Below are 25,700 nucleotides of genomic sequence, written 5' to 3'. Positions count from 1 at the left end.
TCCAAAGATAGCTAAATATCCACTCTACTATGCTGACTATTTTTTAAACTCTTACCTCTCTTAGAATCAATACCAATTATCTCAAAGCATGACAGAGGTAAGAGCTAGACAATTGGGGTTAAGGAACTTTCCCCGGGTCACATAGCTAGGAAGTATCTGAAACCAAATCTGAACCCATGTCCTCCCCAACTCCTGGCCTGACTATCTATTGAGCCAGCCACCTGCCTGTACCTTATACCACCTCCTTATAAAGAATATTAGAAACAGAAGGATTATTTATTAAAAGAAAATATTCTTAGAACTGATCCCAAAATTCATGTTTCTAAAAACCAAGCAGAACACTTATGACATCATAGCATATCACCACTTCATCTATCTCTGAGTGCTACAATGAGGAGAAATATGGGCAGGCCCAGCCAGGGGCCCTTAGCCTTACCATACCCCAACAGATATTGGTAGTTTGTCACTTTTTTTTTTTTAAGCCTTACCTTCTGTCTTGGAATCAATATGGCATATTGATTCCAAGGTAGAAGAGTGGTAAGGGCTAGGCAATGGGGGTCAAGTTGACATTCACACAGCTGGGAAGTGTCTGAGGCCACATTTGAACCTAGGACCTCCCATCTCTAGGCCTGGCTGTCAATCCACTGAGCTACCCAGCTGTCCCCTCACTTCTCTTTTTTGAAAAACATACTTGGGTTTTTTTATTTTTTTTTTAAAAAGGGGGTAAAAAAATCCTACTCATTACTATATCAGATCTGAGAAAAGAGCTGACATACAGCTCTGAGAAAAGAGCTGACATATAGCTCACTAGTTTAGAGAATGTATTATTTTTTAAATTATTAATAGAATTTAATTACAAGTGTCTCAACCCCTCTTTCCTTCCCTGCATTATAGAAAGCATTATTTTGGAGGCAGATACATATATATATAATTTCTTTCATGTTTCCATTATTTAGTTCATTCTCTGGAGATATTCACAATTTATTCTTCAAGTATTAAATCTGTAGCCATGTATAATGTTCTCTTGGCTCTACTTATTTTGCTATACACTATCCCATGCAGTTCTTTCCAAAAAATCAGCTTCCCCATTGTTTCTTAAGGAGCAGTTGTATTCTATCACAATCATACCACACAGTTTGTTCAGCTATTCCCCATAGATGGGCAGCTCCTCAATTTCCAGTTCTTTGTTGCCACGAAGAGAGCTGCTATAAATATTTTTGGAACTTAAGAGGTTCTTTTCCTTTTTCCCTGATCACCTTGGGAAACAGACCCTGGGACTAAGGGTATACACAGTTTTATAATTCTCTGGGTATAATTCCAAATTACTCTCCAAAATGGTTGGAACAATTCATAGCTCCACCAACAGTGTTTTAGTGCCCCCATTTTTCCACATTCGCTGATAGTTGTCATTTTAGCCAATCTGATGGGTATGAGATGATATCTCATAATTGTTTTGATTTGCATTTCTCTAATTAGTAGTGATTTAGAGCATTTTTTCTCATACCTAAATATGGCTTTGATTTCTTCATTCAAAAATATCCTATTAATTTTTGCCCATTTGCCAGTTGGGGGATGGAAGTTATTTTTATAAATTTGACAAAGTTCTCTATATATTTTAGATATGAGACTTCTACCTGATTGTCTATAAATTTCCCCCCAATTTTTGCTTTTTTCCCCCCTAATCTTAGCAATATTTTATTTGTACAAAACCTTTTCAATTTAATGTATTCAAAATTATCCATTTACATCTCACAATGCTCTCCATCTTCTGTTAACTCATAAATTCCTCTCTTATCTGTAAAGGACAGGTAATGTTCCCTGTTCTTCTAATTTACTTATATATCCTTTTATATATAGTTCATGTATTCATTTTGATTTTAGTGAATGGCGTAAGCTCTGCTAAACTAATTTCCAATTGTCCCAACAATTTTTACCAAATATTTTATCTCAAAAAATTTCTTATCCCCAAAACCTAGATCTATGTTTTTGTCAAATACAATCTTTTACTATTATTGTTGTATGTCTGTTCTGTTCCATTGATCTACCTTTCTGTTTCATAGTCAGTACCAAATAATTTTGATAATTACTACTTTATAATACAATTTAAAATCTGCTAGATCTTTCCCCCCCAAAATTTTCATCAATTCTTTTCATATTCTTGATCGATTGTTCTTCCAAAGGAACTGTTGTCATTTTTTCTAGTTCTATAAAATAATATTTTAACAATTTAATTTGAATGACATTCAATAAGTAGATTAGGTAGGACTGTCATTTTAATTATATTGGCTATGCCCATCCATGAACAGTTAATATTTCTTCAATTATTTAGATTTGACTTCATTTGTATAAAAATATTTTAAAATTATGTTTATGTAGTTCCTGGGTTTGTTTTTGCAGGTATACTCCCAGGTATTTTATTCTAGCTTTAGATTTTAGTATTTTAGAAGTATCTCTAGAGAACATTATTTTTTAAAACTATCACCCACTTAAGTTTCATTTAAAAAAAAAAAACAAAAACAAACACACAAGACTTCTTAGCATAGTATAAATATGAGACAAATAACATCTGCTCAGACCTAACCTGGACTTTATAGTTTTAAAGGTAGCAAAGGCCTTACCGGTAGAAAAGGTACACCCAAAAGGAGGAACTGGAACGCCCATCTCTCCATAAGAAATGTGATCATCATTGTAACTGCACTGATAGCCAGCTAGAAGTGATTGGAGAGGATACTGTGGAGACCATCCTAAAACAAAAAAGTAAATTCTTTATAGAGATAACATTTAGAGCTGGAAGGGTCCTCAGAGGCCACCTCCTAATTTTGGAGATGAAGAAATTTAAGTTAGGTCCAAAGAGGTTAGATGGCTTACCCAGAGGTCATAAAGGTAACAACAAGAGGCACATCTATTACTTTGGAGGCAAGGTGCTCTGAACTCAGATCTAGCATTTATTCCCTTGTACTACAGGCCTATCAATTTCAGATGTCATATCTCAGCACTTTTTATTCGGAAAGCAAAGATCTTTGTACCATTTACACAAAAAAGGCCATTTGGGTGGCATTATCATAAATGAAGAGGTAAATATCCTTAAACAGTTCACCAAAAGGTCACTTGCATGAGCCAGTACTTTTCGTAAAATTTATACTGTATATACTTCACCAAAAAGGCCACTCATCATAAGCCACTATTCCTCATCTTAACTCACTCAGATACTTTTCTGCCACTCTCTCTTCTTCTATTTGTCTTGCAAGAAGGGATGTCCTTATTCTTTAAATTCCTCCACTTGGCTCAAGCAATTCTATTCCATCCCATCTCCTCCAACAGATTGCTTTCTGTCACCCCCACTCTATCTTCTTCAATCTTTCTTTGCTTTCTGGGTTCTTCCCAGCTGCCTACAAACATGCCCATGTCTCCACCATTATTTCCTTTATCTTTCCATTCCTATCTTCCTATATTTCTCCTGTCCTTTGTGGCTGTACTTCTTGAAAAAGCCTTCTACAATAGGTACCTCCACTTTTTCTTTTCTTACTCTTTTTAACCTCTTAGACTCTAGCTTTTAGCCTTATCATTCTACTACAACTGTTCTCTCCAAAGTTACTAGTGAGTCTTTTGTTGCCAAATCCAGTGGCTTTTTTTTCTCAATCCTCATTTTTCTTGACCTCTCTGCAGCCTTTAACACTGTTATCAGCCTCTACTCAATACTCCAGTTTCCTTTGCTGGATCTTTATCGAGGTCATGCCCTCTAACTGTAGATCTCCTATAGGATTCTCTCCTGGTCCCTTCTCCTTTCCCTCTATAATACTTCACTTAGATTTAATTGCTATCCCTATGCTGGTGTTAGATTTTACATTCTTGGGCTAAAAGATCACTGCAGACAGTGATTACAGTCATGAAATTAATGCTCCTTGAAAAGAAAGGTATGACAAATCTGGGCAGCAAACCAAAAAGCAGAGATATCATCTTGCTGACAAAGGTCCTTCTAGTTGAAGGTATGGTTTTTCCAGTAGCAATGTATAATTGTAAGAACCAGACTATAAGAAAAGCTGGGCACCACAGAATTGAATCAACACATCTGAATACTTAAAGATGGACTTCAGGAGATAGTGGAGGAAGGGTCTGGTGTGTTATGGTTCACCAGGTCATGAAGAGTGAGACCTGAATGAATAAGAACAATGCTGATGATTCTCAAATCTACTCATCTTACCCTGATCTTTCTGCTGACCAAATTCTCAATTCCACCTGCCTTTCAGATATCTCAAATTGTATTTACAGTAGACTAAATAAATTCAACGTGTCCAAAACTAAACTCATCATTCCCTCCAAACCTTCTCACTCCTACTTTCCTTATTACTGTCGAGGCCAATCCCATTTTCTGTCTTGCAAGGTCACAAAGTAGGTGTCATCCCCAACTCCTCACTATTTCCCATCGCCCACATCCAAACTATTGCTAAGGACTGTTGATTTCAATTTTGCTATATCCCTTGAACATGTTCCTTTTCTCTTCTGACACTACCACTACTCTGTACAGGACCTCATCACTTCAGGCTTGGACTTTTGCAACAACCTGATTATAATAAGGCTGCCTGCTTCAAGTCTCCCCCAATTCCAATCCATCTTCCATTCCATTCAACCATCAATGATTTTCCTAAAACACAAGTATGACCATATCATTCCCTGCCTCCACCTCAATTAAGTCTAGGTTTCTTTATCCTGAAGATCAAATATAAAATCCTGTTTGTCATTCAAAGCCCTTCATAACTTAATCCATTTGTCTTTCCAATCTTTACTTACCCCTTCTTACATTACTATTCTCCCTGCCACCCTCCTCTTTTCAATTCAAGAGAACAGATTTGTGAGCAAAGTGGGAAGGCTGCAAAGAAACAAATTTAAGGTTTGATGTATAAGGAAAAAATGTCCTAATAATGAGATCTATTCTATAAATTGAGGTATAAACTATATGAAACTTGGGTTTCTCCCCCCCCCCCCCCCACTTCGTGGAAGCAAACACCACAGGGAGCTGAGACCCCCTAGAGACTTCCACCCTTCTCTTCTAGAACCAACAGATAACCAAAAGACACAATGCTTTAAAATCAAGGTAATCTTTATTAAGCAAGGACATATATGCTTATGGGAGTAAACTGGTCTAATATCAATAAACACTCAAAGTATAGTTGACTAGCAGTTACTTTTATATAATTCTTAGTGAAGGAAGGCAGGAAAGGGGGTGGAAGGGGCCAATTCAGGGAGAGATCTGGGGTGGCACTGGCAAGTATGCCCAGGAATGGGGTTGTGGGGTTCCCAGGTTCAAAGAGGAACAAAGACATCTCTGGTACATATTTTTAGCATAAGACAGCATGATAAGAGTATGAAGTGACTCAGTCTCAAGGTTTCAGCAATACAATGACCCACTAAGTCTTAGGGCTAGATGTTCCATAGTTGAGGCCAAGTGATAAACTCAATCATTGATAGCGTCTGGGACCAGACACACTTACACAAAGTCCAAGGACTTTTGGCTAGCTCATCCTAGAGAAACCATGAGAACTGGTATGGAATGAGCCAGTGGCAGGTGGACTTTAGCCAGACTATAATTTTTAAGGACAGTTAGTTTTCTTCAGGTTACTTTGGGTCACAAAGACAAATCAATTCCCCCTCCCCCCCCAAATCATTTTGAGACCTAAGAAAATAGTCAGTCTTACACACCTTCATCACACATAGAAGGGCAACTCTAGCATATCAAGATAGTTATCAAAATAATTTACACAATCCAAAAATGGAAGGAGCTGCTATAGGAAAAAGTGGATAAGCCCTGACTTAAGGTCTTTAAGCAAAGAGCGAAAAAGTCCACTTATTGGATCTTGTGGAGCAGATTCGTTTAAGTTTATGGTTTGAACTAGATGATAAAACAATTCAGATTTTAGAATTCTTTGACAATTAGATGACCACAGCAGCAGCCAACTATTATTTTGCAAAACAACTGTCCCTATTTTTTTTTTTGCTTAAAAGCAACTTTTTAGATATCAGACATTCTTACAATGATAGATACCTATATGATTTGTACCATATAGCCAAACAAAAACATACCCATCCACAATAAATCTGACATCATTTTCTTGCCGTTTTAGGCTGTTCTCTGGCCTAGAACATCTTCCCCTATGTTTCTCATCAGAAAAATACCAATCCTTTAGGGTACAGCTTCCATTTTCCTCTAAAGAATATGGGAGAAAAGCACAAGGCTTGTAGTTAGAGGATCTGGGTTCAAATTCTGGCCATATAATTTATTTCCTTAGTGTCCTTATTTAAGCACTTCGGTCCTCATTTATAAAATGAGATTAGAGTAGATGATCTCTGAGGGCTCTTCTACATACTAAATCTACAATCTTATGAAATCTTTCCTAACTGCTTTTATCTCTTCTACTGTTTTCTATGAATTCCTTATATTTTTTAATAGACTGACCAACAACATACCATTTTATTATTTATATTTTTGTTTTTATACTCATTGCCCAGGCAATAGTTTTATTTCCTAATTGAACTCCTTGAGAGCATAATCTTCAACAAACATTTTTTGATCACATATTATGTTAGGGATATCAAGAGATATGCCATTATCTTACTCTTACACATAAAGATATGAAGACATACTTTTGTCAGATTTGGCTTTAACAAATATCAGTCCTTAGCTTAATAAGATCAATGACAAATGAATAGTATAGATATTAAGTACTACGTGCATTAGAGAAACTGGTAAACACTTTGTACAGGAAGATAAAATTTTAATTGATTTTTGAAAGAAAGTCTGGACCTAAGACTTGACTCTTTTTTGGATCTATGGTGTTCCACCAACAATGTGGCACACATCCCCCCTCCTTCCCTTCCCCCATCCCTTGTCTTATTATGGGTGATTTATTTTCTTTCTTTCAAAAAAAAAATGCCTACCTTCTGCCTTAGGATACTAAGTATCAGTAGTAAGGACTAGAAAATGGGGTTTAAGTGACTTGCCAAGGGTCACATAGCTAGGAATTACCTGAGTTCAAATTTGAACCCAGGACCCTCCCACCTTCAGGCTTGACCCCGTCTGAGCCATCTAGCTATTCCATTGGGTGAATTTTTGAATAAGTCATACATGGAGGATATACCCAATCTATTATATCTTACTTATCTTCCTTAGAAAAGAAAAAGGGGAAGTATTCCAGGAGTGTTATAAAGAGTTAAAAGGCAGTGAGGCAAAAAAAAATTAACAACATGAAAAGAACAAGTTGGCTTGATTATAGATTCCTTGGAGAAGTAAAATGTTAGAGGTGTGTGTCCTTCCTTGCAAAGGTAAAGGATTATTAGTATGAGACACTACAGATAATCTTTTTTAATATGTTGGTTAGTTTTGCTGGGCTGTTTTTTTCATCATCTTCTGTTTATTTAAGGGACAGCTCTCCAGAAGGAGAAAATTCATTAGGAAAAGTAGATGACATTAAAAACAAGATATCAATAAATTTTTTTAAACCATTTTAAACAGATGTGTATGAGGGGATGGTTGTAGAGGACTTTAAATACCAGCTAAAGAATTAATTGTATAGGCAATGGAAGTCCTATATATTTTTTGAGCAGAGGGAGCAGAAGGATGACCTGTAAAGAAATGTTGGGGGGCAGTGGGGGGTATTAATCTGCTAAGGAGGTAAGAAGAACTAAAGACAGATCACTATTGCAATGGTTCTGATATGAGATAAAGTAGCCTTGGATCTGAATGGTGGCAACTTGAAAGGAAAGAAAGAAGCAATACAAGACATAGTAAATAGGAATGATGAATAGAATTTGCAACCTTACTGAATAAATGAAAAAGTGTATTAAGTACTTATTTTGTTCCAAGCACTATGCTATCCTGAGGATATAAATACAAAGCAGAACCGACTACCCCCAAAGAGTTTACATCCTAATGCATTAGAAATAGTGGAAGAAGAGAATAAAGGAAAGGGAAGAAACTCAGATTGGACACTAGGTTTGGGGAAAAGATGAGTTTAATTTTAGACATGTCAAATTATAAATGATAAATAACTAGATACATAGCATATATATGGAGATCCAAGAATCCATTTCTTAAATGGAAATTCCCCAATATACAAATCTCATTTATGTAAAAAATTGTCAATCCATACTGTTTCAGGGACACATTTTTCCCTGAAAGCATTCTAAGGCAAATTATTTCCCTCTTAACACTTACTAAGCTGCTTTATCATAGCTGGAGTGAAAGAGAAAAGCACTTGTCCAATGCTACTGACAATCCTTTTTGAATGAAAAAAATGATACGCATGGTTATTGAGTTCCCTAAACAGAATAATACCATCTGCTATTATTTCATCTTCATTGTGGATTAAACAGGCTTTTGAAAACTACAACTCTAACCACAATTTATAATATCATTCTATGGAGAAATGTGTAAACTCTACCAATTTACAAAGAATTTTTGGAAAATAATTTTCAAGTTGCCTGTACTTCTTTGTGTAGTACTTAATGTCATAAAATAATTAACATTTGCTTAATTGTCAAGTATTGCACATTCTTTTATTTATTTTTTTATATCTTATTTAATTGATTAATTTAAAGAGTATTTTTCCAGGATTACAAAAATCATGTTCTTTCCTTCCCTTTCCCCTAACCCCCTTCCATAGCAGAGCACAATTCCACTGGGTTTTATGTGTGTCATTGGTGAAGACCTATTTCCATATTGATATCTGCACTAGGGTGATCATTTAGGATCTAGAACCCCAATCATATCCCCATTGACCCATTTGATCAAGTAGTTGTTTTTCTTCTGTGTTTCTACTCCCACTGATCTTCCTCTGAACATAGTGTTCTTTCTCATAAAGTACTGCACATTCTTGACTAATGTGCCTTAAAAATTTCTACTCTGGGGGGCAGCTAGGTGGTTCAGTGGATTGAGTCAAGCCCAGAGATGGGAGAGGTCCTGGGTTCAAATGTGACCTCAGATACTTCCTAGCTATGTGACCCTGGGCAAGTCACATGACCCGCATTGCCTAGCCCTTACCATTCTTCTGACTTGGAATCAGAACCAAGACAAAAGGTAAAGGTTTAAAAAGAAAAAAATTTTCTATTTTGTTGTTTCTAGATGTATTTTGGTTCCCTTTTAATAATGTCTGCCCAAAATAAATAATGTTGATATGAATATTAAAGATGTCTAATTTTAAAGAGATATCTCAATTCAACTAACATTTATTAATATAGATGTCCCCAAAATGCCCTTTTTTGGACACTAAGACTTTTAGGATACTTTATACTTGCAAGACTGGAAATATAAAAGTGAAAAATGGGAGTTGAGGGTAGCTAGGTGGCTCAGTGGATTGAGAGCCTGGAAATCCTAGGTTCAAATCTGGACTCAGATACTTCCTAGTAGCTTGACCCTGGGCAAGTCACTTAAGCCCCATTGCCTAGCCCTAGCCACTCTCTTCTGCCTTAGAACCAATACACAATATTTATTCTAAATTAGAAAGTAAGGTTAAAAAAAAAAGTAGGCTTATGGCATAATGGAGTGGTACATCCTGTTCACACAAATATGATAGATATGTGTTAAGAACAAAGGTGAGAACTTGGCAAAATGTTCTAGAAAAATGCATGTAAGGTGGGGAGGGGAGTAGAGAATCAGCAAAAGCAAAGGGAAAGAGCGATTTAACAGGCGAGAGATAAAAGACAGAATTAACTTGTATGCCTGGGAGTCAGGAGTTAAAAGGAGAGAGGACTCTTGCCGGGAAGATAAAGACTAAGGTTTCATTTAGCTTAGGCAAGAGACCTCAGGTTTGCAGGGCAGGAAGAAGACTAGAAAGACTATCACAGTCAATCAGGAAGAATTTAAGCACTTATTTGTGCCGGACAGACAGAGGGCCAAGTTCTAGGGATATAAAAAAACTGTCTGATCTCAAGTAAACAAGCATTTTACTAAACTCCTACTATGTGCCTACACTGTACTATGTTTTGAGGATACAAAGAAAGGCTCTTGTTCTCCAGAAACTCCCATCTAATGGGGATCAAGCAAACAACCTCGTACAAACTAGATACACTAGAGTTCATCTTAAAGGGAAGGCACTACATTAAGGGAGATCGAGAAAAGGCTTCTTCCCTTCAGAGATTCATATTCTAATAGGGTTATCACACACACACACACACACACGTTTCAAACAAGATACACTTCATGCTATAAGGGTGATAATCTTAGAGGGTAGACACGAGGCTGGGGCGGGGGTGGGCTGCAAGGATAGGCTCCCGGCAAGTGAACTATAAAAGCTGATTCTTCGAAGGAAACCACATTATTAATGGAGGAATAATATTTATCTAACGTTTTAAGTATCGCAAAGTACTTTACTTCCCCCCTCCCCACCCAACTAGGGCAAATCATTAATTAGACTAGGCGCTGGAAAAGATCTCAAGTGATCAGAGTACATCACTCCCCCACCCCTACTTGAAGAAAAGCCTCAGAATTGCAGTCGCCACATCCTTCCCTCACCCCACAGAGAGCCATTTTTACCCCTATTTTTGAAGCCCACTCCAAGCTGCCACACTTTCTCAAGTTCTCCGAGGAGCCTAAGGCGCACGACCACCTTTGGGGGAGGGGGGCGGGTCATGACCTATTCTATTATCTCCGTCTCGGGCGGCGCTTTTGGCGCAAGCCCAGGGTGTGGAGGGGGGAGGGGAGAGCACCGACTGGATGCTCAGGTCGGGGTGGGGGAGCGAAGTAGTCCAAAAGACTGAGACTGGAATCGGCAAGCGGCCGTTAGAACCGTTACTTACCATTCCCAACCGCGCCCAGGCGGGGTTGGCGGAGGAGCGAGTGGAATAGCATCTGGGCCGGCGGGAAACGGGCAGCAGACGGAGAACTCCTACAAGCAGCCCAAGCAGTAGAACCCCGAAGCCCTCTCCCCTCTCCCCTGCCCATTTATACAGGCTACCTCCCGCCACTGCCGGGCCGGGCCAACAAACTCCGCGCCAAACTGACGTAACGCTCTCTGATTGGCTTCCGCTGTTCCATAGCCGCGACGCAAGCCACTCCTGCCTCGAGATCCCCGCCTCTTTCCCACTAGCTCCCCTGCCCCAACCACGGAAGCCTCAGAGTGAGTGACTATTGGCTCCACTTGCGCCTGCGCCGGGGAAAGAAGCGGCGCTGAACGGCGGAGCACTTAAGTCGCATGCGCGATATTAGCTGGCGGATAGCCGGGTAGGGGGTAAGAAAACACGCGAGAACAATTTGGAGGGAGAAATTCCAATCCTGAGTAGTCTGATTGGGTTGCTTTAAAGCGCTATGGCATCGAATTCGACTAAATCTTTCTTGGCAGACGCCGGCTACGGCGAACAGGAGCTAGATGCAAACTCAGCCCTCATGGAACTGGATAAAGGTATCACGGGAACTGCTCGTCCGCGTCAAAACGGGGTGGGGAGAAAGGGGAAATGGCGCCACCAACTGGTCGAGGCCTTCAGACGGCCGTGGTAGCGCATGCGCGGCAGCCATGCTTTGGGGGTGGTGCAGTCTTACTTGGAAGCTGGCGTTGATTAGATCTCGATTTCTGCGAGACGGAAGGGGAACTCCTTAGGGAAGAGCTTCTTTTAAAAGCCTGTTTCCTCGGGCCAGGTGCTGGAGGGTGCAATGGTAGCTGGAGTAAGGATGGGAGGCTGTAGAAAACCTGTGAAATGGCGAAGGTTTGGATCTTTAGATTCGCTCTCCAGCCATGCACCTGCTTTATTAGAGCTTTATTTCCCTTAAAGTCAAACTAGTTTATAAAAATTGTACGATGATTTATGAGTTCGCGGGTTTTAAACTGTCTGCTTCAGAAGCGCTCAACCTAACAGTATACTACCTCAGATTTATGGACCTTATGGACTTGGGTTTTTTGAATACATATTCAGTCCTGTAGAGGATTTGCATGGGGCTTTTGTTCTACTCGCTATAAGAGCAAAGTAGAACAAATGGTTTGTATTTCTGCCAGTCTAAAGTTTCTCAGCCATTTCTTTCCCCACGCTTACAAAGTTTTTGTGGCTCCCATTTGCCTCTAGGAAAAAGTAAAAATTCTTTGTATTTGGTACTTAAAGCCCTCTGCAATCTATAACTCCAGCCTCTCTAGAACAAGTCAAACATAGCTAGGCAGGCACTGTGCTGAGCGATAGGGATAGAAAGGAAAGGCCAAGGGAAAAAATTAGACCTATTCTCTGGGCTCAAGGACCTCACAGTCCAATGGGGGGGGGGGGGGCGGGAGGGTAGAGTAGTTTAAAAGTAACTTAGTCTAGTTTTCTTTAGTTCTTTTCTCAAATTTAGAATATGAAGTAAACAAGTTTAAGTGACTTGCCCAGGATCACAAAGCTATTAAGTCTGGGATAAAATTTGAACTTATATCCTCCTGCCTCCAGGGCAGTCTATTCCCTGGGCCATCTAGGTGCTCTGGAAGGAGGTAGGAAGGGACCAAAAGGAAGGGATTGTCTTACCCCTATTTTCAGAGAAATTGAAACTTTGAGATAAATAACTAGACAGTTCTGCTATATAACTTGACATATCTTCCCAAAAAGCACTGGGCTAAAGCAAAATGGAATAATAAAACCACTGAGCAAATGGAATTAGGGACCAGGTGATCAAAAACTATCAGTTGCATAATTTTAAAAGATAGAAACCTATTAAAAACAGCTTTTTAAAAAAAACAGTTTTATACATGTAAGGTGGTTAAGAAATACATAATTACCATAGTGAATAGTGGTAGCAGTCTTAGGCTGCCATTCTGGGTTTTATATTACTTTTTTAATATGTTTTCATCTCTATTTTGAAGAATATTAATTTTGTGGTAGTAATTGTTTTCTTTTTTTTGTCAAAAACTAAGGGTCTGTGATTTTGTGGAATTTCAGTTTCAATCTTGTTGTTACCTAAAATGCTTTTTTTATTCTTTGTTAGATAATCTGGTTACTAATATATTCTAAGAATGTTAGATTGGAGGAGACCTTATGTAGCAGAGATGAAGGAAATGAAGCCGATTTATATATTTTTTCAACCTTTAAAAATGTTTTTAAACCCTTACCTTCTGTCTTAGAATGGATATCCATTCCAGACAGTTGGAGTTTTTAGTGATTTGTCCAGACACAGCTAAAAAGTGTCTCGCTATCTCCTGAGCCACTTAACTGCCCCTTATCCAACCTTTTTGAAAGGTAGAATATTTTAAAGGTATCATGTGACCTTTTAAATCCTTGAATAAATTGAATGTCATTGATTTAATACCTGTATATCAAGAATCGACAAGATTATAGATGCTTCCCTATTTTCATGATTATGTAATCTGGGCTAGTTTTTCCAATAGGATAATATAGAATACTGTTGTAAATAGTTATTTTGGAATTTCATAGTTTTCTGTTTACTTTATGACAACTTAAAGTTGGTTTATATTTCATTCAAATCTTCAGTAGTACTTAGGAGACTGTAGTATAACGAATGGATAGATCTCTGAACTTGTAGTCAGAAACATTCAGTGTGATCTATGATTGAACCTTTCTCAGCTGTTTCCTTATTTGTAAAATCTGTCTCACGCTATTGTAAGGATAAAATGAAACAATATATGTAAAGTGCTGTATAAATGTTAGCAGTTATTACTGAAGGATATCAAGATTTGAGAAATTGAACTTACTCGTATCCCTTATATGCCTGAGTTTGGCATCTTTCAACTAATGAGCATTCGATAGCGCTGGGAATATGAAAGACAAAAATGAAGCAGTTACTGGCCTCAAGGAGCCTACAGTCCACATACTGAAAACATAGAAACAGAGAGCAAAATTGGAAGTAATAGATTGGGCTGAAGGGATCCTAATTGGGCTGGGGTGGTGAAGACATAGTAAAGATATTATGGTAGGAGTGATGCTTGAGCTCAACTTTTAAGGAAACTTGGAATTCTGAGAGATGGAGTTGAGGATAGAAAGTATAGTAGAAATGGAGAAGACCTGTAAAAAATAACTGCAGAAATTTGTCTTCCCCATGCTTTTAGGGATTTTTCAACCCTGTATACCTTGCCTTTCCATTTGAAGCCCCATTTGAAGCTCTGTTAGGACTTGGTAAACTACTTATCCGCAGTGGTAAAGGCAAGATAAAAATAGGGAACCCAGAGATACAGATTAGACTTGTTTTCTTTGCCTTTTGCCTTCCTAACTAGTCTGTTCATTGCCATTCCAGCTCGATTTGGTTGTTAGAAGGAGTGGACAAATCCCCAACTGGCTGCTATTCTAAGATCCCTTATGCCAACTTTCCTCCTACCTTTCCCCTCCCCAGCTTTCATCTCCAGTTTTGCTATAGCATCCTTGGAGCAAGAAAGGGAGATCCATCTTCACTTATATTTTCTACTGTCTGACCTTTACCTTTCTCAGAAGTTGGTCTTAGTTTTCACTGAACTTTTCATCCTGCCTCTGACTCATCCTTTTTCAGATCAACTTAAAGGTGAAAGCAACCCTAGACATATTACCTGCTTCTTATGTTACAGATATGGAAACTTATTTCACGAAAGATTGTGTTTTGTTCAAAGTCATATAAATATTATGTATCAGAGTGGCCCTCCTCTCCCATTTACCCGTCTCATCATTCACTTCTCCAAATTTTATCTGGGAATGGAATAGGGGAAGATAAATACCTGAAGTATGTTCTCTAACCACCATTTATTAGGATGTTTTGGGGAATTTTTTCAGATTCATTATGGGGTAGGGAGGTTATTATAGACCTAATAAAATGTTGGAATCAACATTTATAATGCTATTTTTATGGGAAAATAAGTTATAAGCACACAAATTACTAACACTATACACATGCTGTAAATTGGATGATAATACTTATGTACTCTTAAGTATGTTTTGTAGTTTTAGCTGTTAGAAAATAGACAGCTGATAAGATTTCTCATAGCTTTGTTATTACAAAGCAAATCATTTCCCCTCTCCTTCTCTTAATTCCTCTTCTATAAAATGGAAACAGTCGTATTTAACAGAGTTTTGAACAACTCATGAGATCCTTATGAGGAAAGAACTTTGCAAATCTTTAAAAGATCCTATAAATATGAAGTTTATTACATAGGTAATGAAAGTAATTGGTCAAAGCAACAGGAAGCTATTCTTTATCCAGGATTCTGAGTAGCTTTAAGAGATAAGCACGTGAATTAGATTGATGAAAATACCATAGAAAACAATTCTTAGAAACTTAATTCTTTGCTTCCATTTTTATTTTACCATCTTATCTGTTGAGAAATATTATCTAGGATGCTTCCAAATAGTTCTCATTGACAGATTTTTTCAGGGAAACATTAGAATTTCTTTCCATTTAAATAATCATGGTGTTGTAGAATACAAATTATTAGCAGATTGCTATAGCTATTACTATCTTAATTTGCATTTAGTAATATACAAACCCTTCGTGGCCCTAAATGGAAAAATACTTTTACTATTGTAAATTTTATACCTGTCATATTGTTGTTTTTAATAGGACTGAGATCTGGCAAACTTGGAGAACAGTGTGAAGCAGTTGTACGATTTCCTAGACTCTTTCAGAAGTATCCATTCCCTATTCTCATCAACTCTGCATTCCTAAAGCTGGCAGATGTATTCAGAGTTGGGTAAGTCTAATATGCCCTTTCTAAAGTTTCTAAAGTCATTTGTTTTGGTTTAGGACAAAAGGCCTCTTTTTCTCTGTCTTGGATTCTCTTCTCTTGATCTCTTATCTGTTACCTGATTTATTATTTTTGTTTGTTTTTCTCTTTTGTTTTCTAATTTACTCTGATAGGATCAATTATAATTTTCTTGCAGATGATTCCAAAATTTACATATTCAGCCTTTCTCTTTCTCCAAAGCTCCGCCATTGGGCATTGAAAAGCAGGATTTGGTTCAAAGAATGAAGATTTGTTTCAATTCTGTCTTAGTTGCTAGATATGTGTTCCAGGGCAAATCATTTTCCCTTTTTCAAGAAAATGGAGATAATCATAGCTGTAGTATTTATCTTACTAGGTCATTATAATAATGAAATAATAAACATAAAGCACTTTCAAAACCTTAAAGTGGTCTGTAAAGGTCAGTAATTTTTAAAATAACATTTCTTTCCTCTAATCATTGTATGCACTGGTGATGGTGAACCTTTTAGAGACCATGTGCATGCCAGCTCCTCTACTAAATGCCAAGTGTGCCCCACTGTACCCCTCCACCCCTTACTCCACACAGGGGATGGAGAAAGGGCTCCCATCAGGCTACTGGGCAGAGGGATAGGTGAAGTGAGGAATGTCCTCAGCAAGTGGGGGTGGGCAGTCCAAGTACTCTGCTCCCCTCCAGCTCTACCACCTATGAGCCATCCACCTTACCTCCTGTGTGCTCCCATTGTGCTACTAGGCAAAGGGGCAGGGGATGTGAAAAACTGTCATCAGGCTTAGTGGTGAGGGGGAAAAGAGCAGCGCTGTCCAAGTCCCTTTGCCTTTCTAGTAATTAACTTGGGGGGGGGGGTAGCACACATGCCCACAGAGAGCCCTCTGTATGCCATCCTTGGCATATGTGATTTGCCATCACTAGCATATACTATCTCTCATGCTTGGAATGGTCTCCATCCACTCCCCTGCCTCTTGAAAGCTCTAGTTTCCATTGAAATTCTGTTCAAATGTCATCCTCTATACACAATTTTTCTTTATTTTCCAAGTTATTAGAGCACCTTTACCCTCTTTACTGTTTCATTTTGTGTTTTCTTAAGCTGTGTGTGTGTTGTTTCTTCCAGAAGTATATAAGATTTTTCAAGGCAAGAATGGTTTACTTTGGGTTTTGATCCCAAGCATCATCTGCATACTCTGTGCTAAATGAAGGCTTCCTAAATGTATTTAAACCAGCCTACTTCTGCCCCTATACTAGATAGTTTTACTTTATTCTGTTAATGTTTTTTTTTTTAAGTGTACACACCCCCAAATTTTTGAAGCTGTAGAGTGAAATAAGCAGAACCAGGAGAACATTATACACAATAACTGCAATGTTGGGGAACAATCAAATGTGATAGACTTTGCTACTAATAGCAATACAATGATCTAGAACAATTCTGAGGGACTTACGGAAGAGAATACAGTCCATCTCCAGAGAAACTCTATTGGAGTAGATCTCTATTGGAGTAGAAATGCAGATGAAAACATATGATTTAGCACATTTATTTCTTTGGGTATGTTTTGGGGAGTTTTGGTTTAAATGAATAATCTGGAAATATGTTTCATATGATAAAAAAATTTTAATAAAAATTTTAAAAATGAAGTGCACAGCTGTTAAATACCTTGTCAAGATCTCCATCAAAGTTTTCCTTCTGAATAAAATATAAACTTAAATAGGTCATATAAACTTAAAATTAATATGCATATCTAAAGTCGATATCTATTAAAATAATAAAAGCACATACTTATAACAACTCTAAAGAGTCAACAAAGAAAACAGTTACTTCTCAGATGAAAAAATGACCAAAATAATTATAATTATTCACAGAACCTGAGTCTGAAAGGAATTCAGTCCCATCCATAGCCAAATCTGAGAAATAGTCATTTAACTACTGCTTAAAGTTGTTCTGTTAGGAGGAACCCGCTACTTGCCAAAGCAAACCATTCTAGTTTTAGACAACCCTAATTGTTAAAAAGTGTTTTCTGATGTTGGGTCTAAATTTATCTCTTTTCAATGTCTACCCATTGTTCATAATTCTTCCATCTTAGGCAAAAGTGTAAATTCCTTTTCTAGGTGGATTGCCCAGTAGATAAGCTTGGGATCTGGAATCAGGAAAACCTGAGTTCAGATCTAGTCTTAGACACTTGCTAGTTGCGTGGCACTGGATAATTTACTTAATGCCTGCCTTGGTTTCCTCATCTACAAAATTGGAGTTGTATTATGCCTACTTTCAGAGTTGTTGTAAGGAGCTATTGAGATAGTATTTATAAAGTGCTTTGCAAACCTTAAAACACTATGTAAATGCTAGCTAATATATAAAATTTTTCTTCTTTATTGTTATATTTGAGGGCAACTAAGCAGCATAGTAGATGAAGTACTAATCCTGAAGCTAGGAAGACCCATCTTTCTGAGTTCAAATGGGGTCTCAGACCCTAGTTGTATGACCGCAGGCAAGTCAATTAACCCTGTTTTCCTCATCTGTTTGCTTATCTGCAAAAAAAAAGCTGGAGAAAAAAATGGCAAATCACTTTTAAGAAAACCCCAAATGGAGTTACAAAAAGTCAGACTTGACTGAACAATACAAATTGTATATTTGAATGCAACTATCATATGCTATATATATGACCACAACTATTACTTCCTATTCCAGTCTTTGTTTCTCTTTAATACATCCTGATATCACATTAACTTTTCTGATTGCCACATCCCACTTTTCATTCAATATTGTCATTTTAATTCACCCAAACCCCCATATCTTGGGAGTGTTTTTTTTTGTCTTTTTATCCTTAGTACAAAATAAATGTTTGTTAAAGACTTGTTCGAATTGAATAAAATTGGGTCTTTTTTGACATAGTGCTCTTTAGTTATTGCTTCCCCATATTGTGCTTGTGACGAATTTTTAAAGTATTTTATTTTCTCGATTTTTAGAAATTCCCAAGTGTAAGACTTTACACTTACTGCTATTAAATTTTCTTTCTATTAGATTTAGAACAGTGCTGTAGCCTTTTGGGATCCCAAATCTATATGTCCGGCATGTTACTGATTTCTTCCAGTTCTTTGTTATCTACAGATTTTATGAACATGCCATCTATTCCTTTATCCAAGACATTAGTAAAAATACTAAACAGCATAGGGTCAAGCACAGACCCGTGGAGCATTCCACTGATACAGCCAGCCAAATTAGCTTCTAACAACTCAGTGCATAAGTTTTTACAGATCTGTTGGTGAAAGAAATGCCAAAAGCCATTTGGTCCAATCCCCTCATTAACTATGTTCTGTTTCTGTCTAAACGTGTCATTGTCTAGTTCATATCTCTCTGTGTTTTCTCTGAGAATAGTAAAAGATACTGCTCCAAACTACTTTTAAAAATTTGATTTATACTTTTTTCATTTATATGACTTTCAGCGAAACCAGACTACTAACTATTCTCTGAACTCCCAATTCTCTCTCCTGTTGCTATGCATTTGCACAAACCATCTCACCCTCCCAGGCTTCTGCCTTTCAGAAGCCTTAATTTCCTTCAAGACTTAGCTCAAGTAGTATCTTTTCCTTGAAGTCTTCTCAAAGTTCTTTGTAAGCTTTCTTTCCTCTCCGGTTTTCTAAATCAACTTATTTGATCTCATCCTTTTCCTCTTTACTGTCTATCTTGTACTATACCTTTTCTGTATACTTTTTTGCATAACCCTGTAGAATATTAGTTCTCTTGAGTGCAGTTTGTTTTTTGTGTTTGTATTCCTGGAAAAGCTCCTTATACATAGTAGTAGTTGCTTGCTTAATGTTTGTTGAAAATGTTAAATTTTTCTTCATGAAATTTAAAGATTAGAAACTGGGGTAGGTAGGTGTATAAAGAGAGTCAGACCTAGAGACAGGAGAACCTGGATTCAAATCCAGCCCTAGATACTTCCAAGCTCTGTGACCCTGGGCAAGTCACTTGACCCTCATTGCCTAGCCCTTACTGCAGAATTGGTTCTAAGATAGAAATTGAGTTTATTTTAAAAATAAAGAGCTTAAAGCCAATAGATTTTAATTAACTTGACCAGAATTACATTAGTTAGTGCTAATTAATATCAGAACTGAGACCAGAATCCAGGACTTCTTGACTCCTAACTGAATGCTTTTTTCCACGATCACTTTTCTACTTTTGTGTTCTAAAATAGGAATAAAATATATTCATTCTAAAAGGGTTGGGGAGTTTTTGGGGTTTGTTTTTTTACCTTGCCTTTTGTCTTAGAATGGATACAATATTTTTAGTTCCAAGGCTGAAGAGCAGTAAGGGCTAGGCATTTGGGGTTAAGTAAATTGCTTCAGGATTACAGAGCTAGGAAGTGTTTGAGCCATATTTGAACTCAGGAACTTTTAGTCTCCAGACCTGGCTGTATCTAATGTGCCACCTACCTGCCCCATAGAGTTGTTGATGTATTATAAAAATGAATATAAAGTACATACACTTTCTGTACTCCTGCTTTTTAAACTTTAGCTATTTAAAAAACTAATATATTAACCTTTAATATATACGAATTAGACCCTCTTTTCATCTTCCTCTCATACCACACTTTACCTTGATGGGGAAAAAAATGTGTCACAAAAATGACACTGGGTAATGTGTCACTCTTCTGATTGTTTACATGTATATGTAAACGTTGGGGGGGGGTGACATTTTGGGAGGCACACTAGCAGAACTCTTCCTTCGTTAATCACTGCCCTTGTGGGCCCATGGATTAGAAGAGTATTGAAAATAAATTTTTTGGAATACTATAACTCACTCCATCTTGTTTGGTATCAACTATTTTGTTGTATGTGACCTTTCATTAATTGCAGACCAGCTGCAGCAACTGGTGTCCTTCTGTGTCTTTTTCCCTCCTCCTATCAGTACAAAAAAACTTAGTTGCTAAAGGTGGAGAATTCCAGAGTCCTAGGAATGTCCTCTGTCTGGCCTGATGTACTGTTAAATAAACCCCTTTCTCCATCTACTGCAACAAATAATATACATTTTCCTTTAACAAGTATTCTGTTTTTCTTTGTGTGGCCACCCCCAATTTTGATGAATAGTTGTTATGTTTTCTTTGTTTCAAATAATGGATAAATATTACTTGCTGAATTGTGAATGGCACATTCTTCATCAACTGCTTGTGGAGAATGTCACCCTCTGAGTACATAAAGCCTATCTCCTAATTTAGTCTGGCTTGTCTTTAGCTAACAGAATTGATTTTTTTTTAATTCATGTCACAGAAGAAATAAGTAAACCACTGTTAATACTTTCTACTCATTTTCCTTTAGCGATGAGTCAAAACAACAGCTTAAAGATAGAAAATTCAATATTATGTATTGATCTTTATAATTACTATTTTAAACACAGAATTTTTCATTCCCTGCCCATTTTAGAAACAACTTTCTCAGACTGTGTGTACTTAAAGTTACTCAACAAAGTGAAAAGCATTTGGAGAAGATTCTAAATGTGGATGAGTTTGTGAAGAGGATCTTTTCTGTGATTCATAGCAATGACCCTGTGGCAAGAGCTATTACGCTCAGGTATGATAGTTTCACTTTACATTTAACATTATTCACAAGACAAGACTTATCACCAGTTTAGTTAAAACAAGGAAGATAAAAAATTATTTCTTTGTGGGTTTTAGAGATTTGCATTTGTTTGATTAAAGCACAAATAATGACAAAGAGAAAACAATCTATTGCTCCTGATAAGTTAGCATTTGTATCCTATGATATAATTTTTGTTTAAATAGTAATATAACTTGTATAGTGGTTTTGTAAAATACACATGTTCTGGTTAGATGAATCAATTTATTATTGTTTTGTTATAAAATGCTAGAAAATAATACATAAATTGTACTCTGTAGGCCCAATGTTTTTCTTTAAAGTTGACTGTTTCCTTAAGCTTATAACCACTATCTCAGGTTGCTTTGATTCATTAAAAGACACTTGGTGTCTATATTCCATCATTGATTTACAACACACTTCTTTTAATCACAAATTTAATTTGTTGCTTTAAATGTAAAACTTAATTGGTACGTTTTTAACTTGTGGACAATGTAATAATCTAATGCCAATATAGAGGGATGTGAATTTTAGATTTTCTACACCCTGATTAGTTTAAAAAATCCTAACAAACAGGAATGTCTACACCCCTACTAAGGATTAAGTGTTGAGGAGAATGTCCTATGACAGACATGTGCTAGCAAGTGACAAATAAGAAACAATTGACAGACCTTCTGGACTGTCCTAGGTCAAGCTTAAGTTAGCATTGGTACACGTGAGACGCAGGAAGTGATGTAAAAACCGGTCTATATATTTTACGTCACTTCCTCTCTTGGGTCTATGGAGATGTGGCTCTTGCTCTGGCTGGTGTGACTTGTGGCAGTGTGCTGGATGTCCTGGCGGTTTGGCGGGGGGCTTGCTGGTGAGGTAACTGGGAGAAGCTCTATAGCATGGGTTAGGTGAGGCGTCTTCCCTGAGTGACCTGGGTGAGTAATTTAGGCTGATTCCTTTTTCCTTTACCTCCTAAAAGCACTATCCTCTTAGGAGGCCCCTCATCTCAGAATAGAACTCATGACCGGAAGCCGAGCTAGTTTTAATCTTCTAAGGAAGCCTCATGGCTGAGTTCTCTGAACTTCCCTTGGCTTAGGCTATGCCGAAGAAATCTTATACCCTTTTCTCTCTCTTCTTCTTAATTCCTTCCCTCTATATTAATTAAACCACCATAAAATTCCCAAACTGACTTGAGTATTTTTATTGGGATTTGAATTAATCCCTGGCGACCACTAGTATAATATATTCAGTCAAAACCCCCTAAATTTACCCCTAACAGGGAAAAAATCATACTGCTTTTTTATAATCTTTAAAACATTTGGAAAATATAGTCCATAAAATCATAGGTGCTTAAAACTTGTAAGATACATTAGAAAGAAACCTGCTTTTCCTTTGGGAACAGAAACCTATTTTACAACATGATAGTGATCATCCAGCTTTTACTCACTTTTTTAATGAGGGAGTACTTCCTATTCTTCCTATCCTCCATCATCCACATGGATGGCTCAACTGTTAAGAAAAATTTAGGGGCCAAGCTGTGGCAGGTAAAAATTAGTTTCTCTCTAGCAGTATTATATTTTTAGAGGTTTATTTAAGATTGAGAATTTGAGAAAATACAACTAAGAAAGCATGTGTCTGGGTGGGCCGAGAGGCCCATTCAATCTCACCTACATAATGATAGACCCCTCTGCTTGCAAGTGGAAACAGGAAGAGGAGACAGCCATAGGCAGAGACTCTTTAAATAATAAATTTTCTCTCTGCCCAGGTGAGAATTCAGTGAGGTTACAAAGCATTCTGGGAAGTGAGCAAGGACTTCTGGGGATTGGAGTCCGGGGTTCAAGTCTCCATTTTTATACAACAATGTAGAAAATTCTAGTATACTCTGACTACATCTGTCTTACTTTGACTTTCACTTCTTAGATTAAGCCTAACCCTAATTAGTTCTAATTATCATAATATACTTTTTAAAAATTCGGATTAAAATTTAACTTGTTACCTCAATGGGTGACTTGTACTCACAACTTTTGAAGTCAGATAATTCAGTCTACATTGAAAAAATTATTTATGCTAAAAGGAAAGAGCTAGGCTTCTGGGATCTTTTTTAGTTCTAATTCTTTTATTCTGAATATAACAGACACCAAATAAAATGGACATTCCCATATATAGTAGAATAGAAAAGAGTATTGTACACAAAACTGTGGCTTTCTGTTATGTAGCTTTTTTTAAACTACATAAAATAAATTCAAAATACATCTACAAATTTTACATTACAAATATTTCGACTTCCGGTCAAGATGGCGGCTTAGAAGCTGCGAAAGTTCAGACCTCAGAAACCCTTCCTTACCGATCACAAACTGAGAGCTCCTAGGACATCGAAATTCAAGCTGAACAGGACAGACCCAGTGAACCCTCCTCCTGGACCTGAATCAAAAGGTACGGCCCCCCAAAACCCTAGATCACTCGGATCTAAGGGGTAGGCAGAAGGAAGGTCCCAGGACCCATTCCCCCCAACCCAGAGTGCTGAGCCCACGGTGGCAGCAGGAATTTCAGAGTCGGCAAAAGGGCCCCAGGGCTGGCTATTTTGAAGGACTCACCTTGAAAGCAACCTGAGCCAGTCTCTGGGACGCGCAACACAGACAGCAGGGAAACATAGAGAGAAGGGGGAAGCCTGTAGCCCCCTGGCTGGGTCCCTCCAACTGAGTCTCAAGGGAGGTCCTAGCTTTAGGGCACCAGCTGAACCCAATCCCATCAGGAGCCCTCAGAGCTACTGAAAGGAGAGAGACCTTAGGGCCAGCAAAGGGGTTGCTCCGAAGAGCTTACCTTGAAAGTAACCTGGGCCAGTCTCCCGGCATTCAACACAGATTGTGGAGGAGGAGGTTGGTTTTTTTTTTCTTTTTTTTTGGCTTGGGGATCATTCAGCCCACACCAGCTGAACCTAATCCCATCAGGAGCCCTCAGAGCTTCTGAAAGAATAGAAACAGGGCCTGGGAAGGACTTACCTTGAAAGCAACCTGGGCCAGTCTCCCGACATTCAACACAGATTGTGGAGGAGGAGGTTTTTTGCTTTAGGGCTCATTCAGTACAAAGAAGCTGAACCTAATCCCATCAAGAGCCCTCATAGCCCAGGGAGGCCATGACCCCTCCCCCTTAGAGAGCAGAGTCTTCTGAAAGAACCAGCTGAATATAATCCCATCAAAAGTCTCCAGAACACAGGGAAGCCCAGGCTCCCCACCCATCCTCATTGACTGCTGGACTTTAAGCCAAGCAAAAGCCTCCAGAGGACAGGGAAGCTCAAACCCCCAACAACCCTCCCCCAGAGACTACACCAAGAGATCTTCTGTTAAAGCTCCAAGTGGGGAGACTGATAGAAGTCCCCCAAAAACAAAGAAAATGAGAGGAACAAGAGCACAGACAAATACGGGGAGTAAAGAAGGGGTGAATTTGAGCAAACAACAGAAAAAGAAGAAAGAAACTACAATAGACAGCTACTACTCAGCAAATGGAACAGAGGGGGAGAGATCAGCAAACAATAAACCAGAAATCCCAGCGAATTGGATACAGGCTGTGGAAGAACTCAAAACACAACTAAGAGAGGCTAAAGACAATTGGGAAAAGAATTTAAAATTTAAGATAAGTCATCTGGAAACAGGCACTTGAACTAAAACAAGAAAATAGTGTCTTGAAAGCCAAAATCAACCAGCTGAACAATGAGGCAAAGGAGATGAAAGATGAGGTAAAGAGGATGAAAGACGATCTTCAAAGAAAATCAGACCAGAAGGAAAAAGACAACCAAAAAGCCAGAGATGAAATACAATCTTTAAGAACCAGAATACAACAACTAGAATCAAGTGACCTCACATAAATAGATCTAGTACAAAGAGATAGGGAAGGTAATTACATCTGTACTCAATACGTATGCACCAAATGGCAGAGCATCCAAATTTTTAAAGGAGAAACTAGAGGAGCTCAAGGATAAAATAGATAGAAAAACTATACTAGTGTGAGATCTGAACTTTCCCCTATCCGAACTAGATAAATCAAATCAAAAAATAAATAAGAAAGAGGTGAGAGAAGCAAATGAAATCTTAGAAAAATTAGAGTTAGTAGACATATGGAGAAAAATAAATAGGGACAAAAAGGAATACACCTTCTTTTCAGCAGTACATGGTACACTCACAAAAATTGACCATATACTAGGGCACAAAATCATTGCAAACAAGTGCAAAAGGGCAGAAATAATAAATGCAACCTTCTCAGACCACAGTGCAATAAAAATAATAATTAGTAAGGGTACATGGATAGATAAATCAAAAATTAATTGGAAATTAAACAATATGATTCTCCAAAACCAGCTAGTTAAAGAACAAATCGTAGAAACAATAACTTCATTGAAGAAAATGACAATGGTGAGACATCCGTTCAAAACCTATGGGATGCAGCCAAAGCAGTACTCAGGGGGAAATTTATATCCTTGAGTTCATATATAAACA

At 37.7% G+C, this 25,700-nt stretch overlaps 2 protein-coding genes across 6 annotated transcripts in view; one reads left to right on the top strand and one right to left on the bottom strand.

The window, feature by feature from the left end:
- DTL (denticleless E3 ubiquitin protein ligase homolog) overlaps window positions 1-10,969 on the bottom strand; it is a 55,349-nt gene extending 44,380 nt beyond the window's left edge. The window contains exons 1-2 of one of the 3 annotated variants that reach the window (XM_001366650.4): window positions 10,789-10,969; window positions 2,619-2,744 (exon numbers count right to left, since the gene is read on the bottom strand). In XM_001366650.4, the coding sequence (XP_001366687.2) occupies window positions 2,619-2,744; window positions 10,789-10,933 (271 nt within the window). In that variant the 5' untranslated portion in view covers window positions 10,934-10,969. Of the gene's footprint in view, window positions 1-2,618; window positions 2,745-10,525; window positions 10,651-10,788 lie in introns of those variants that run through there. The other 2 variants (XM_007481356.3, XM_056815896.1) reach the window with 2 other exon arrangements.
- An 83-nt stretch (window positions 10,970-11,052) lies between these two features.
- The window catches only part of INTS7 (integrator complex subunit 7), a 108,318-nt gene continuing 93,670 nt past the window's right edge, over window positions 11,053-25,700 (top strand). The window contains exons 1-3 of one of the 3 annotated variants that reach the window (XM_001366601.4): window positions 11,053-11,390; window positions 15,482-15,611; window positions 21,049-21,195. In XM_001366601.4, the coding sequence (XP_001366638.1) occupies window positions 11,297-11,390; window positions 15,482-15,611; window positions 21,049-21,195 (371 nt within the window). In that variant the 5' untranslated portion in view covers window positions 11,053-11,296. Of the gene's footprint in view, window positions 11,391-11,483; window positions 11,624-15,481; window positions 15,612-21,048; window positions 21,196-25,700 lie in introns of those variants that run through there. The other 2 variants (XM_056815895.1, XM_016430141.2) reach the window with 2 other exon arrangements.

The sequence above is a fragment of the Monodelphis domestica genome, chromosome 2 (assembly GCF_027887165.1).
Source record: "Monodelphis domestica isolate mMonDom1 chromosome 2, mMonDom1.pri, whole genome shotgun sequence".
NCBI classification, from domain to species: Eukaryota; Metazoa; Chordata; class Mammalia; order Didelphimorphia; family Didelphidae; genus Monodelphis; species Monodelphis domestica.
This window is presented reverse-complemented; position numbering and strand designations above follow the sequence as displayed.